The 16,055-nt window shown below is 41.8% G+C and overlaps 1 protein-coding gene across 4 annotated transcripts in view; it reads left to right on the top strand.

The window, feature by feature from the left end:
- The window catches only part of CREB3L2 (cAMP responsive element binding protein 3 like 2), a 228,908-nt gene that overhangs the window by 185,967 nt on the left and 26,886 nt on the right, over positions 1–16,055 (top strand). For all 4 annotated transcript variants that reach the window (XM_042925843.1, XM_042925828.1, XM_042925849.1 and 1 more), the window contains 2 exons: positions 9,810–9,985; positions 11,453–11,540. In XM_042925843.1, coding sequence (XP_042781777.1) covers positions 9,810–9,985; positions 11,453–11,540 — 264 coding nt within the window. The remainder of the gene's footprint in view (positions 1–9,809; positions 9,986–11,452; positions 11,541–16,055) is intronic.

Genomic DNA, 16,055 nt, shown 5'->3' with positions numbered 1-16,055 from the left:
TGGGGAAAAACAGATATTTAGGAAAGTGGGGTGGTGTTTGGGGGAAGGCTTGAAGACGAAACTAATATCTCATGGCTGATGATGCCAGAGCACGGACAGCGGGCCTAGACATGGATCATTAATGCAGGGAGAGAAGGAAAGGCATATAACATGCATGGCAAAGAAATCATGGATTTTGAAATAATTAGATGAAGCCCAGAGCAGGATTGACACACGGTCCAGTAGGTGGAGTAGAGGGGAGAGAGGAGTCATAGGTGACTTGGGTTTCCAGTCGGCAGTGTTGCAGATATCTTGATGTTGAAATGCGAGGAGGAGGTGAGACCTGAAAGTCACAGAAAGACCACGAACAGCTGTATCTTTATCACATTTACTTTGAGCTACAAACAAGAGCGTCAGTCAGTCAGAGCCACCATCATAGAGGGTGTAGATTCAAGGGTAGAAAAGGAAGACTTGTCGCTCGTCTCCCCACAGAGGGTAACTGGGTCCTCTGATGTGGGTGGGCTGGAGACTCAGAGGTGGTGGGGCTGCTCTCTCTGAGTCTGATGCCTGAGCTCATGGTATATGTCCTTTGGCTATTCGTCACCTTTTTGGGTATTGCCTTTACTTTCTTTGTCTAACAGGCAAGGAGGATAATGATGCCCCCTGCAACCTTTAAATTTTTTTTTGAATATTTATTTACTATTTTTGAGAGAGAGAGAGAAGAGACAGAGACAGAGAGAGAGAGAGAGCATGAGCAGGGGAGAGGCAGAGAGAAGGAGACACAGAATCCAAAGCAGGCTCCAGGCTCCGAGGTGTTGGCACAGAGCCCCATGCGGGGCTCAAACTTGCGAACTGTGAGATCATGACCTGAGCCGAAGTCCAACCCTCAACCAACTAAGGCGTCCAGGCACCCCACAGAGGTCCTTCTAATACATGAAAACATTTAGAACAGTGCCTGGCACGTTTTGGCTATTGTTCGTTGGTCTTAAACTGGGAATCTTTACCTCAGGAACACTGGATTCAAATTTTATATAAACCCAGGTGAGAATATAGCAAGAACCAGTGTTGCACCTTTTGCAGTAGCTAATTATGGGCTCAAAACACGTTAAGGGAATAATAATCACTTTTGGCTAGAGACCCATTTAATCATTGATCTGTTGTAAAGCAATATCCTGGAGTTGCAAGGAGAGCAGCCTGTGAATCCCAGGTCTGATGCACACCTGCTAGGTAACTTTAGGTGAGTTATTTGATCCCTTAGCTTCCTTGTCTATAAAATGTGGGTAGTAGTAAGTAGTGCATGCCTTACCTGGTTACTCTTAAGATTAACATATGTAAAGCTCTTACAACAACATTAGCATATAGTAAACACCCACAGTTAAGTGTTTGCTATTTTTACTCTTTTCAACACCTCATCATGTCACTCATGACTGACGGTTATTTCAGGGTTAAGGCTGTCACGGAGGGGACCGTGGGCAGACAGGCCACCAACTTTCATTCAGACATGTGGCGGGCTGTATATAGTTTAACGTGATTCTGAAGGCAGCTGGGTGGCTCAGTCGGTTAAGCGTCCGACTTCGGCTCAAGTCATGATCTCACCATCATGAGTTCCAGCCCCGTGTCGGGCTCTGTGCTGACAGCTTAGAGCCTGGAGCCTGCTTCCAATTCTGTGTCTCCCTCTCTCTTTCTATCTCTCTCTCTCTCTCTCTGCCCCTCTCCCACTCACGCTCTGGGTCTTTCTCAAAAATAAACAACCATTAACATGATTCTGACACACTTGACTCAATTCTTGCCTTTCTCCCAGCCTCCAGAACCCAGCCTTAGCATTTTCTCCTTTAAGAGATTTTTACATCAAAAAGCAGTCAAGATTTGCCAGCTCCTTTGAAAAATTTTGAAGAGCAAGCACAGTTATCAAATGCCAAAAGATTTAGATGAGGTGTACTTTAATTTACAAAAATTTCCTTTTCAATGTTAGTCATGTCATATCAATAGCAAATGGATATATATGTGCATGTATCATATAAGTGGGATTTGCCCCACGTGATTTCTCTTTTTAAGAATATATATGCGGGGCGCCTGGGTGGCTTGGTCGGTTAAGCGTCCGACTTCGGCTCAGGTCATGATCTCACGGCCCATGAGTACGAGCCCCGCGTCGGGCTCTGTGCTGACCGCTCAGAGCCTGCAGCCTGTTTCAGATTCTGTGTCTCCCTCTCTCTCTGCCCCTCCCCTGTTCATGCTCTGTCTCTCTCTGTCTCAAAAATAAATAAACGTTGAAAAAAAATTAAAAAAAAAAAGAATATATATGCATACGTATTATATATACATATGTGTATATCTTTTTTCTCCCCCTCCCCAAGGAATCAACATCTAATCAATACTGTAATTTCTGCAGTATATATGGAAGTGATTGAGGATGTACATTGTAGTGTTGCCTCTGTGTTGGCTCTGATGTAGTGTCTTTTCTGGCCCCTCCATGCACCCTGCTGTGGGTACTCCTAGAGTCTGGCCCCATTTCCCATGGCAGTTCCGTTTTGTCCTTGGATGGGAAGGACTTGCTCACCACCAGCAGACAGTGGCTTATTTTTATTTTCTGGCTGATAGCTAAGTGGTGATGCTAAGGAATCATGCCAGTTGAGTTTGACCTTTGACAGGAAGCCATTTAAATAAAGTCAGATGATATGGGGGCCAATGGTCTTATTCCCCACAGTATGCACTGCTGACCTTGTTGGGTGATTTTTCCTTGTGAAATGAAACTTAAAAGGTGTGTAAACACCATTTAGGAAAAAAAAAATTTTCCCTCAATATCTGAGCTTCAGGTTTTAGAAATTAAAGGGTGTCAAGTGTACTGACTTTTGTTTTTGTAGTTTAGCCAATAACTCAAACATCTAAGGATAATTCCAGTTCTAAGCCATGGTGGCTCTACTGATATTTTTGACCAGAAAATAAAACCATAAAAATAAGGTAATGTGGAAAATTGTAATACATGTTCTATTCACGCCCTTTCACTCTATCCTTTATTAACCTTCTACCTCATAGGTTACATTTGTCATTTTGTTTTCTCTGATTTGATACTTATTTCCGATGAGGAACAGAGTATAAGCCCAAACTTGGTAGTTTAGGATGAAAACTCTTTTCTCTGATGTCAACTACCACTGGACTGCTATTCTCACCACACTTCTTACTGGCTGACTTTCTTCATATGAAGTCATTTATTTTATGATGTAACCGGTAGATCTAATCAGTCAATCTACAAACGTATTGATATGGTCACAAGTGATGGTTTAGAGGATTTATTATGGCAAGTAGGTGCAGCTATTTTGTTGCAATAGGTTCTGATATAATGGATTTAATTTCTTGCATATACATTCAGCTATATCGTATCAGCCAGCTATACTGCTGCATAACAAGAACCATTAGCTTTAAGAACAGTCACTTATTATAGCTCATATGTCTATGCCTTGGCTGGAGGCTGGGTACTTTGGGTGGGGGACAGTTGAGTGATTTTGCTAGTTTCAGCCAGATTCACTCACATATTTAAGGCTGAGTGTTGGCTGATCTTGGTCAGTCTCATTTGGGGGGCAAACTCTGTTTCACATGTCTGCCCCCCTTCTTCTGGGGTCAGTAGATTGTTCTGGCACATCCTTTTCATTAAGATGGCAGTAGTACAAGTGTGTAAATACAGTTGTGCAAGTGCATTTCAAGACTCTACTCACATTAGGAAGCTAACATCCCTTTGGCCAAAGCAAGCCATATGGCCAGTCCAAGGTGGGGATTAGTCCACAGTGGGAAGGTACTGCAAAATTACATGGCAGTGGAGGGGTGAGTGAAGAGTTGAAGCCAATTATGCAATTTATAACATATATGAAAGTACTCTTTGACCCTTGTTGAGTCAAGGGACTCTGAATAGGCCCCTTGAGCCACTTGGGCTTCTATCTAATAGTTATCATCGCAAGGCATAAAGTTGAACATGTAGAAACAGGCCATGTCAATGCATGATTATCCAGGCACAGGATATTCCAGTACAGAAAATTTAGAAATAGTATATAATATAAAGAAATAAAACATCCATTCGCGTTCTGAATTATTCTCCAGAGAGAATTTTACTATTTTGACACATTTCCTTTCAGTCTTTTTTTTTTCTGTCAATTTCTTCATTAATAGTATATAAATTTGTATACAGATTTTTAAAAATATTCTATAAGTCTTTCTTTGCCTTGTCATTAAAAAGTTTATATGTGTAATATTACTGGCCACATAAATGTTCCACGTATAGTTGCATCATAATTCGTTCACCTTGCCCTTGTTCTTTACTGTTTTGGTTATTTTCAGTGTTCTGTGATTATAAATAATGCTACAATAATCAGATCTGTGCACAGGACTTTATTTACATTTTTAGTTGTTTCTTTAATGGAAAGACTCCAGGTCAGGATGCAGAGACTGGGTTCTGCCACTGATTTGCTGTGTGATCTAGACCTGTGTGTCAGTTTCCTCATTATAAAATGATGTATCTGAGCTTGATGGCCTTAAACTTCTTTCTAACTCAAAAACCATCCGTAAGTTAGAATAATAAATTTCTTGTCAATACTACCCAAAGCAACCTACATATTCAATGCAATCCCTATCAAAATAACACCAGCATTCTTCACAGAGCTAGAACAAATAATCCTAAAATTTGTATGGAACCACAAAAGACCCCAAATAGCCAAAGCTATTGGAATCTTGAAAAAGAAAACCAAAGCAGGAGGTATCACAATCCCGGACTTCAAGCTATACTACAAAGCTGTAATCATCAAGACAGTATGGTACTGGCACAAGAACAGACACTCAGATCAATGGAACAGAATAGAGAACCCAGAAATGGACCCACAAACATATGGCCAACTAATCTTTGACAAAGCAAGAAAGAATATCCAATGGAATAAAGACAGTCTTTTCAGCAAGTGGTGCTGGGAAAACTGGACAGCGACATGCAGAAGAATGAACCTGGACCACTTTCTTACACCACACACAAAAATAAACTCAAAATGGATGAAAGACCTCAATGTAATACAGGAAGACATCAAAATCCTCGAGGAGAAAGCAGGCAAAAACCTCTTTGATCTTGGCCGCAGCAACTTCTTACTCAACACATCTCCGGAGGCAAGGGAAACAAAAGCAAAAATGAACTATTGGAACCTCATCAAAATAAAAAGCTTCTGCACAGCGAAGGAAACAATCAGCAAAACTAAAAGGTAACCGACAGAACGGGAGAAGATATTTGCAGACGACATATCAGAATAAAGGGTTAGTATCCAAAGTCTATAAAGAACTTATCAAACTTAACAAATAAAACTCAAAAAACAAATAATCCAGTGAAGAAATAGGCAAAAGACATGAATAGACACTTCTCCAAGGAAGACATCCAGATGGCCAACTGACACATGAAAAAATGCTCAACATCACTCATCATCAGGGAAATACAAATCAAAACCACAATGAGAGATACCACCTCACACCTGTCAGAATGGCTAACATTAACAACTCAGGCAACGACAGATGTCGGTGAGGATGCAGAGAGAGGATCTCTTTTGCATTGTTGGTGGGAATGCAAGCTGGTGCAGCCACTCTGGAAAACAGTATGGAGTTTCCTCAAAAAACTAAAAATAGAACTACCCTAGGACCCAGCAATTGCACTACTAGGCATTTATCCATGGGATACAGGTGTGCCGTTTCGAAGGGACACATTCACTCCCATGTTTATAGCAGCACTATCAACAATAGCCAAAGTACGGAAAGAGCCCAAATGTTCATCGATGGATGAATGGATAAAGAAGATGTGGTGTGTGTGTATATATATATATACACATATATATATACACATATGTATATACATATATATACACATATATATGTATATGTATACATATACATATATATGTGTATATGTATGTATATGTATATATATGTATACATATACATATATATGTGTATATGTATGTATATGTATATATGTATATATGTGTGTGTGTATATATATACGTATATATATACACACACATATATATATGATGTATATGTATATATACGATGTATATATGCACATATATATGTATATGTATATATATGTATACATACACATATATATGTATATATATGTGTATGTATATATGTATATATATGTGTGTGTATATATATACACACACACACATATATATATGATGTATATGTATATATACGATGTGTATATATATGTGTATATGTGTATATATATGTATATGTATGTGTATATACCCCCTCCAGTAACCCTCAGTTTGTTCTCCATATTTATGAGTCTCTTCTGTTTTGTTCCCCTCCCTGGTTTTATATTGTTTTTGTTTCCCTTCCCTTACGTTCATCTGTTTTGTCTCTTAAAGTCCTCATATGAGTGAAGTCATAAGATTTTTGTCTTTCTCTGACTACTTTCACTTAGCATAATACCCTCCAGTTCCATCCATGTGGTTGCAAATGGCAAGTTTTCATTCTTTTTGATTGCCGAGTAATATTCCATTGTGTGTGTATGTGTATACACACACACACACACACACACACACACACATATATACATGTATACATATACACACACACACACACACACACATGGGCTAAATGGGTCAGAGGCACTAAGGAATCTACTCCTGAAATCTTAGTTGCACTATATGCTAACTAATTTGGATGTAAATTTTAAAAAGTAAAATTAAAAAATAAATAATTTTGGGGAAAAAAATAATAAATTTCTTTTTTTTTCAATTTTTTTTTTATGTTTATTTATTTTTGAGACAGAGACAGAGCATGAACGGGGGAGGGGCAGAGAGGGAGACACAGAATCGGAAGCAGGCTCCAGGCTCCAAGCCCACAGCCCAGAGTGGGGCTCGAACCCACAGACCGCGAGATCGTGACCTGAGCTGAAGTCAGACGCTCAACCGACTGAGCCACCCAGGCGCCCCAATAAATTTCTTTATTGAAGTGGAAGCATGAAGGCAACGCCAGTGTTTTGTCCTCAACAAAGCTCGTGGGAAGAGAGGCAGCTTCCTTGGGCTTCTCACTTGAAAGAGTGTCTTTGAGAGAGGAGGTTTTGCTTCCTCGTTCAAGTATCATTGTTCATCCTGCAGTCTCTCTTCCTGACACAGCAATGATTTTAGATAGATAGATAGATAGATAGATAGATAGATAGATAGATAGACAGACAAAATTTTTAAAAAGGGGTGTAGGACACTGAGCGTTAAAAATATCAACATCAACTGGGGTGCCTTGGTGGCTCAGGCGGCTGACTGTCTGACTCCTGATTTCATCTCAGGCCATGATCTCACATTTCATGAATTCTAGCCCCACGTTGGGCTCTGTGCAGAGCCTTCTTGGGATTCTGTCTTTCCCTCTCGCTCTGCCTTCCCCTACTTGTGCACACTCTCTCTCTCTCAAAATAAATAAACAAACATTTTAAAAAATATATCAACTCTCTTGGGTTGCCTGGATGGCTCATTCGGTTGAGCGTCCAACTCTTGATTTCAGCTCAGGTCATGATCCCAGGATCATGAGATTGAGCCCTGCATCAGACTCTGCACTGAGTATGGACCCTGCTTAAGATTCTCTTTCTCCCTCTGCCTCTCTCCCCTGCTCACACTCTCTCTCACTCTCTCTCTCAAAAATAATATAAAATAAAATAAAAATATTTTAAAAAGAATATCAACTACCCTGACCTATGTTATGAATGCATGTGCTTTGAGGATGGCTTAGTTACACTGGAAGAACCGATTGTGTTACCTGTCTTCGGTTTGTCTTATAGTTTTGTTTTTACTTTTGCCTTTTCTTTTTTTGCCTTGTGAATTACGCTTCACCACATAGTGGTCGTAAGTGCATGGGGGTGGGTCTGGTCTTATCTTACAATTCCCTGTGCGACCTTTTCTCAGGGATGTCTCCTTACTGTTAATTTTAACATACACTGAGGCTGTATTTTATCTTACTATCTCTCTTCCAGTCTCTCTGCCAGGGATAAATACTGCTTAGTGTGGACAGGCTGTAAGTGTTGACTTCACAAAGCAAAGGCAGCCATATGCCATTCCTGAATAGAGAAAGTGTCATCTGTGCACTCTGTCTCTCCAACTCTTCCCCAAATCTGTCCTGAGTGTGTCTTCCTTGCTGGTGACAGAAGTTTCTAGTTCTTAAGCTCATTTTGGGAGAGGCATTAGAATCTTCTTTTGGCTCTTCATCTAGTTGCTTCTCTAAGTTGAGCCGGGCGCCCATCTGGCCAGCAGAATTCTGTGTCAAGTACGGTGTGGTCTCTCTCCTCTGGCCGCCATCAAAAGGCCCTTTGTTTCCTGCCCCTCCCCCTTCAGCCAGGATGTGGTGCGTACCCTGTGAATGATGGAAATTCTCCCATCACACCATCGCACTCAACAGCTTTATAGAACTAGTTCCAAAAGCAAAATGTCTTCAACCAACAGAAGTGTTGCCCATCTTTCCTTTGCCTCAGGAAATAAATCAGGGCTGAGCTAGTCAATGAAGTCAATTATAAATTGGATTGCGGAGGGGGAGATCATTTTCCTTTGTAAATGTGAACCTAACTTTTTCTTGAGTTTCAAGGAAGTTGCTTATGGAATACAGTTTTAATAATTATAACCTTTAGTTTTTGCTTCTATGCCTGCTCTTTCCCCGCCTCTACCAGTTCTGAATGATCTTCGCGTACCTTCTTTTAAGAAAACTTGAGTCCTAATGGGAACGACTTTGCTCTTTGGTATAGTAATGGTTCACTCAGCATGTGGTGTGTGTGTGTGTGTGTGTGTGTGTGTGTGTGTGTGTGTGTGTGTGTTTAAACCTTTTCATAAAGCAAGGAATGTATCTTTGCTTCATTTTAGCCTCATTTTAATAAAAATTGTATCAGCTAAGGAATGCTGACTTTGGGAATCTCTGACTTGTTTTTTCTTGTTCTGAACCTGTTTGCAGTCTCCTTGTCTTTTCTCTTCCTAACTATTCCCTCCTTTTCCATGACTGTGCTCAGTTAGTCGTGCTGAAGTACTTTGGTAAGGAATAGGTGGACGTTAAGTGTCTAGAAGAATGGGCATTAAGGGACAAGGTGCTTCTGTCTGTTCTTAATGCTTTGTTGCAATCCCCGGGCCTGTGATAACCATGAAAGCCAGTAGCAAGCCAAGATCCAGCCCTTTTCTCTAGATATTTGATCCATTGCAGCAAAGGCAGATGTTTATTATAAACCCTGAAGTTTTGCAGAGGGCTAAGTAAAGTTCTGGAATTCTAGGTCGGGCTTAAGGTATGAGTGGGGTCATAGGGAAACAGAAGGACAAAAACAGGGAGTGAGAAGAAAAGAAAGGAAAATCACTGTTCACTGAGAGCAGAATAGAGCCCACCTGTCCGTGGTCCCCAGACGTCTCTCCTGAGACTCTGGTTTCAAACCATTCGTTTAATTTTAAATGTACTTCTATATTTTTGAATAGATGACACATTCACTTAGTTTGAGAAAACAAATAGTGTGAAACATCACACGTGGAGATTCTTCCTCCCATCTTGTTCCCCATCCATCCAGTCTCCTTGCTGCCCTGACCAGGAAGGTGGGTGTCTTTCTTTTCCGTGTATCCTTGTCGTTTATTTCGGCAAACTTACACTCAGGCGAATGCAGGTATAGATTCTTACTTTGCCATTCATTTCTTTATCCATTTCTCTCCCCTCTCACATCCTCACTTTATTTCCTCCCATTGTGCCCTTTATTGTTGGAACTGTGTTTTGAGGAGCAAGCTCAGCAGTCGTTTGTTTCACTTATGTATCATACCCTGGACAAATTCATACATGTGCTTATCTTTTTCCCATAGATGAAGTGGCAAGTGAGAAATGGTATCTGTCTACAGACTTTCCATCCACAACCATCAAGACAGAGCCGATTACAGAGGAGCCGCCCCCGGGACTTGTTCCCTCTGTCACTCTGACCATCACGGCCATCTCCACCCCTTTTGAAAAGGAGGAACCCCTCCTGGAACCGAATACTGGGGTATACTTAATTTTCTTTTATACACACACACTGGATCAAAAGATACGGACGCTCATTCTCCAATAAGGCATTTAACCTCTTTAGAGCTAGTGGCTGTATATGCTTAAGGATATATAATTGCATATGTACGTATGTATATATCAATACCTATTGGGGTCAGCGTTTGTTATACCACTTCCTTTGAAGACGTTGTTCAGAAAAAGTGGTAGCGAGTCTGATTTCATTTTTCCGATGATTGCTGTTACAAAATTAAAAAAAAAAAATAGATGGATATCTTTAGTTTAAAAAAAAAAAAAAAATCTTCAGTTTTAAGCCAGGGGAAAGAGAGGGGTTAAATGATGATGCATGCTTGCATGTGGTGGCTAACTGGAATGTTGGTTCCTGTGTAACATTTTACTTTCCTAGTGCAATGCAGAGTTGCCCTGACCCAGTTCAGGGATCTCCAACCTACCAACGTTTATCGTATTACCCACGGAAAACATAAAAAATTGGGAATTTCTTCCTGGTTCAATTCCATGCCTACAGGAAGTAGAATTTAATTTGCTCTACCTTCTCTCCAGATATTTCTGGTATCTAGTAATAGACCAGAATCATACTCACACATCGTCTTCCAGATGTTGGAAGCCAGCCCTACCTTTCCTAAAGTTCAAAGCCAAGGGTTATAAACAGTGACTCCACTGATGTTCTTTAAGTCAGATGTCCTCTGAGCAAGGTGTAATATCTACCTATACCTGTTCAGGAAGAGGTCACACAGAAGAGTAGAGGCGCCATATTTGTTCTTAGTGTTCTTGACAACCCATCGTGGAAAAGATGAGGGACTGTGAACAGGACACCTCTACAATGCCTTCTAGAATTCCTTTCTCACTCGCTGCCTGGATCTGTTCATTGCACTGGGCTTCTAGAGCGTGTCCAAGTCTCCCTGCTCCTCGAGATGTTGGTTCAGTTGATGTTTTAGTATGTAACTCAGAAAGGTCAGGGTCATGGCCCTGCTCCACTCATGGGCCAGAGACCTTTTCTCTTTTCCGTACTGTTTCATGGTTAGATGTCGTCAACCATGAGGAAGCCTGGAGGGGAATGGATGCAGCTTGGTTCATGTACTTCCTGCCATAGGACAAACTGGTGGAGGCCTGTGGCCCTTTACAAATTCTCCAGACTGTTGCATGATAAAATGCCTTTATGTTACCATAAAAACAACAGAAGGAAGCATTGATGAATTCGCCCTGGTTTTTTAATTTTGGAATTCTGAGTGTTCCGTGAGCTGTAGTGCCAGATTTGGCAGTGAGAGAAAGGTTAAGAACAAAGCCTCCTCCCTGTCAAAGAAGGAGCCTGTGCTCAGCCAGGTTGCTGCCAGCTCCGAGAAGCAGGGCTGCCTGGAGGGCGACACACAGATGACAAATAGCTAGCTTCCCTGGTGATCCTACGAGGTTGTTGCCGGTTTTTAAAAACTGTTTGAAATTCTCCCTTCAGGTTGATTCCTCCTGCCAGACCGTTATTCCTAAGATTAAGCTGGAGCCTCATGAAGTGGATCAGTTCCTCAACTTCTCTCCTAAAGAAGGTCTGTCTACCCTCCCTGCCTCCCTTCGGGGCTACTAGACGTCAGAGCACAGTCGAAAGAGAAAGGGAATGCGGGAGAAAGTGCTGGGATTAATTTGTACCGCAGGCATAGCTTGGTTTCTGAAACAGCTCTGTGCTTTAAAACCCTGATTCTCGGGGCACCTGGGTGGCTCAGTCAGTTGAGCAACCGACTTCGGCTCAGGTCATGATCTCACAGTTTGTGAGTTTGAGCCCCGCGTCGGGCTCTGTGCTGACAGCTCAGAGCCTGGAGCCTGCTTAGGATTCTGTGTCTCCCTCTCTCTCTGCCCCTCCCCCACTCATGCTCTGTCTCTTTCTGCCTCAGAAATAAATAAACATTAAATATATATATGTATATATATTTACATATTTATATTTATATATTATATTTATATATATTTACATATATATTTACAAATATATTTACAAAATATATTTACATATATTTATATATATGTGTGTATATATGTATATATATTATATATATGTGTGTATATTTATATACATATATATAAAACATTGATTCTAAATACAAACTTGGAAAGCTACAATTTAATTTCCCATATATGTATGTACTTGAACCTTTTACCTGTGTGTATATGCTTGAATCTTTTATGCTGAATCTTTTCATTTAGTTTCACTCCTAGCAAGGGTGTTTTTTCAAAACCTTTATAGTCAGCTATGAACTTGGGGTGCTGATGACCAACGCAATTGCTGCCCTTTTGGGTGTGAGCGTGTGAATCAAACCCAATTCTCTGTGCTGCCTCAGTGATCAGTAGAGGCAAATAAACAAATATCTGCAAAGGCACCTTGCCTGTTTACAACAACTTGAGTTTAAACCCTTTGTAAAGTGAATTCACAATTTGTCTGATCATTCAGTGTTTTCAAATGTTGACTTTAGGGGCACCTGAGTGACTCAGTAGGTTAAACGTCTGACTCTTGATTTCGGCTCAGGTCATGATTGGTTCATGGGTTCAAGCCCTGCATCAGGCTCTGCACTGACAGTATGGAGCCTGCTTGGGATTCTCTCTTCCCCTTCTCTCTGCCCCTACCCTGCTCGCTCTCTCTCTCAAAATAAATACAATTAAAAACATTTTTTTAATAAAAAATAAATGTTGACTTTAAGTGACAATAGTTGCAAAGAGCCTCTTCCCTATTTCTAAATTAGTTCCTGCATCTCACTGGGCGTCTTGCCATCCATTTGGAACAGAATAAGGTCAGACTTGAAGTTGTCATACTTTTCAGTTTTTCTTTCTCTGTGTCGGTTTCTTTCTGACTTCTCCGTCTTGTTCTCATCTGAAGCCCATAGTGAGGAATTCCAAACACTGACCCACAGGTGTCATAGAGTAGAAGGGAGCTTTTTTGCCTTTTTTATTGAGCTACTCCTGCATGGGTCCCACGTTTCTTCCATCTGTGCCTTCGGACCTGCCGTCATCTTCCTTCTTATTTATATCTTCGGCACATAGTTAGAAGGACAGATCATTAGTGTGATCCACAAATAAGAAATTCTTATCTGCATTTGCCATAGAAAAGGCCTCTGTGTTACAGTGTGTACTTAACGTGTGGGTGTTACATGTGAACATTTCTCATAAAGGCACCAGCATTTCATTGCACTGGAGACTAACTCAGGGTTTTATCTGCGACAGTTTAATCAGGGTTGGCATTTGCCTTTATTGTCAGTAAGAAATGATTGCATTCTTAAAATTCATAATATCGACTAGAATCCCTATAGAGACAATGTTTCTTTCCACTGGGTGTTTCCATTAGCACCATTCAGCTTTATATCCTGTTCTAAAGTATTTCTTTTCATTCTCACGAAAGCTAGCAAATGCATCTTGCTCTTTTAGTTTATGTTGCAATATGCTTCAGAAAGTGTCCTCACTATAACAATGAATCCTGGAGTGACTTCAGAATCTGAGATCACTGGAGGAGAAAGGTTTCAAGAGTAAAGTAAGTGGCAGGCAGTCCTTCCTCATTATCCTAGATTAAACAGAGAGAGGGAAATTCGATATCCTTGTATGCAGTGGAGTTTCGAGGCAAAGTAGCTTGCTGTCCCCAGACCTTGCAAGTAATCTGAGACCGGCATTTCAAATGATATTTAGAAATCTGATATCAGGGCCCCGATAGCCAGGTCAGTGGCTCTTAATAAGTAAGAAAGAGGGGATTCACATTTCCTTCACTTTCCATGTCATGCCGTTTCCCTTTTGTGTGGGGTACCTTCTGCTTGGAAAGGAGAAAAGGATTAGAATAATTTGGACTGTGCTTAAGTGAAAAGGACGAGAACTTGGCGAGTTCTCCAGAATGTAACAGCACAGGGTGGCAGACAGTGGGAACCCCTAATGGGTTTTGCTCCTGGGTTTGGGGATTTTTTTTTAACATTGCTGAAAGATAAACTGAGGCGTATTAAAAAAAAATTTAGGAGTTTATTTGGACAAAAACGTATTCAAATCGGCAGTGCCCAACCAGAAGCGGTTAGGAGAGTTCCACCAATGGGAACTCTCCTAATAATTTGCAGAAGCAAAGCAAAGCAATTATTGATTGGCTGTAGTCTGAAGCCTGGTTGGCTGTTTGTGAATTGCTTGCCCTTAGGTTTCAATTTGGTAACCTTGATGCATCTACAAGCACAGACTTTAGGTTTGCTCACCTAGGCCACAGCGTTAAAGCCATCTCAGTCTAATGGCCTCCTTGTTTAAGTCATCCGACACGTTGGTTAACTCTCTCAGGACTCCTTCCTAGGTGGGCACACATTTCAGACACCTGCAACTGTTGGCAGGGGTGTTGGCATTAGAGATATCTGGATTACTTTAGAACATTCTTTAGCTTGGGGCGCGTGGGTGGCTCAGTCAATTAAACATCCGACTTCGGCTCAGGTCATGATCTTGCGGTCAGTGAATTCAAACCCCACATAGGGAACTGCTTTCAATTCTGTGTCTCCCCTCTCTCTCTCTCTGCCCCACCCCTGCTCACGCTCTGTCTTTGTCTCTCTCAAAAATAAATAAACATTGAAAAAAAATTTTTAAAAAAAGAACATTCTTTAGCTTTAAGAATACCCATAGACATTAAAAACCCATGGAGCTCTTTGGCAAGACTTTGGCAGAGAAAAAGGGAAGCAGCTAGTGAAAGGTAGTACGTTAGAAAAAGAGAAAAACAAGGTCATAGTTAGAGAGAGGGGTGCCTGGGTGGCTCAGTTGGCTAAGTGTCCAACTTCGGCTCAGGTCATGATCTCCCAGTTCATGGGTTCGAGTTCCCCAACGGGCTCAGTGCTGATGGTGTGCATCCTGCGTAGGACTCTGTCTCTCTCTCTTTCTCTCCGTCTCTTTCTGCTCCTCCCCTGCTCGCACTCCTGCTCTTTCTCTCAAAAATAAATAAGCATTTACCAAAAGATAAATAAATAATTAAAAATAAATTTTAAAAATAGAGACTAAGACAGAGAAGAAAGAAATGCGTGACGCGAGGAGCAGGGAGGGTGGCAGGAGGGGTGGCCGAGAGGGACACTCCCTGTTACCTGGGATATTCAGGTGTTTTCAGAGAGAGAGCCACCTGGTCCTTGCTTGTCACCTCCAAAGGCAGCTGTGGGTGGGATCGATTTTCTTATGTCAGTTGTGCCTTACAAGGCCCTTCCCACTGATAGCACCTCGGCAGTCTCTAGTTATGGGAGAGAAGAGGCTAAGGCCTTTCCGCGGCCCCAAGCTGTTCTCTGGCCCAGCTGAGGTGCTAAGGGCTCTGTTGTCCTGGGGGCCCCGGAGGGGCACGGGGTGAAAGGCTTACCCAGGGTTATGCCCCTCGGCTCGATAACAGTGGCTGGCTCTCAAGGGATTTCAGCATAGTGACAATCTTCACGGGTCGGAAAAAGAAGAGTTCCTTTGTCAAAAAGGTTGAACTCAGAGTGGATTGTTCCCTCGGGAGCCCCTCGCTGCTGCCCTGCAGGTGTGTGCGTGATAACACCGACCGAGGCTCCCAGGCTCCCGCAGCCAGCGTGTCTGTGACACCCTGAGGAGAGGCGAGGGGTGGACTTTCAGATGCTAGGGGACTGTGGGGCAGAAAGATCCCCACCACACATTTATTTTCCAGCTCCCACCTATCTATCTGTCGGCGGATGGATTTCAAATTCTCTGAAGGAAGAATGGCTGGCCCTGCCTGGCACATTCCTTCAGAAACATGAGCTTTTATCAATCAAAGCAGCCACTGGAAACCCTCCGGGGCCCCAAGTTTTGCTAATTTTTTTTTAAAGATTCTTTTTTAAGTACCTGATACATTAACGTGGTTTACACGTCAAGCTATATACATGATAGGAAGTGATACAGTGACAAGTTATGCCAGCGCTCTCACTGTCTACCCTAATTTCCCGCTGCCCCCCCGCCCCCCCTGCCGAGGTCATAATTTTATTAGTTTCTTATATGTTTTCCAGTTTCTCGATGCAGAGACAAGCAAATACGATGTACTCCCCTTCTCTCCTTTTTCGCACAAAAGGAGGGCTGCTTGATTTCCCCCCTCCCCC

The sequence above is a fragment of the Panthera leo genome, chromosome A2 (genome assembly GCF_018350215.1).
Source record: "Panthera leo isolate Ple1 chromosome A2, P.leo_Ple1_pat1.1, whole genome shotgun sequence".
Classification (NCBI taxonomy): domain Eukaryota; kingdom Metazoa; phylum Chordata; class Mammalia; order Carnivora; family Felidae; genus Panthera; species Panthera leo.
This window is presented reverse-complemented; position numbering and strand designations above follow the sequence as displayed.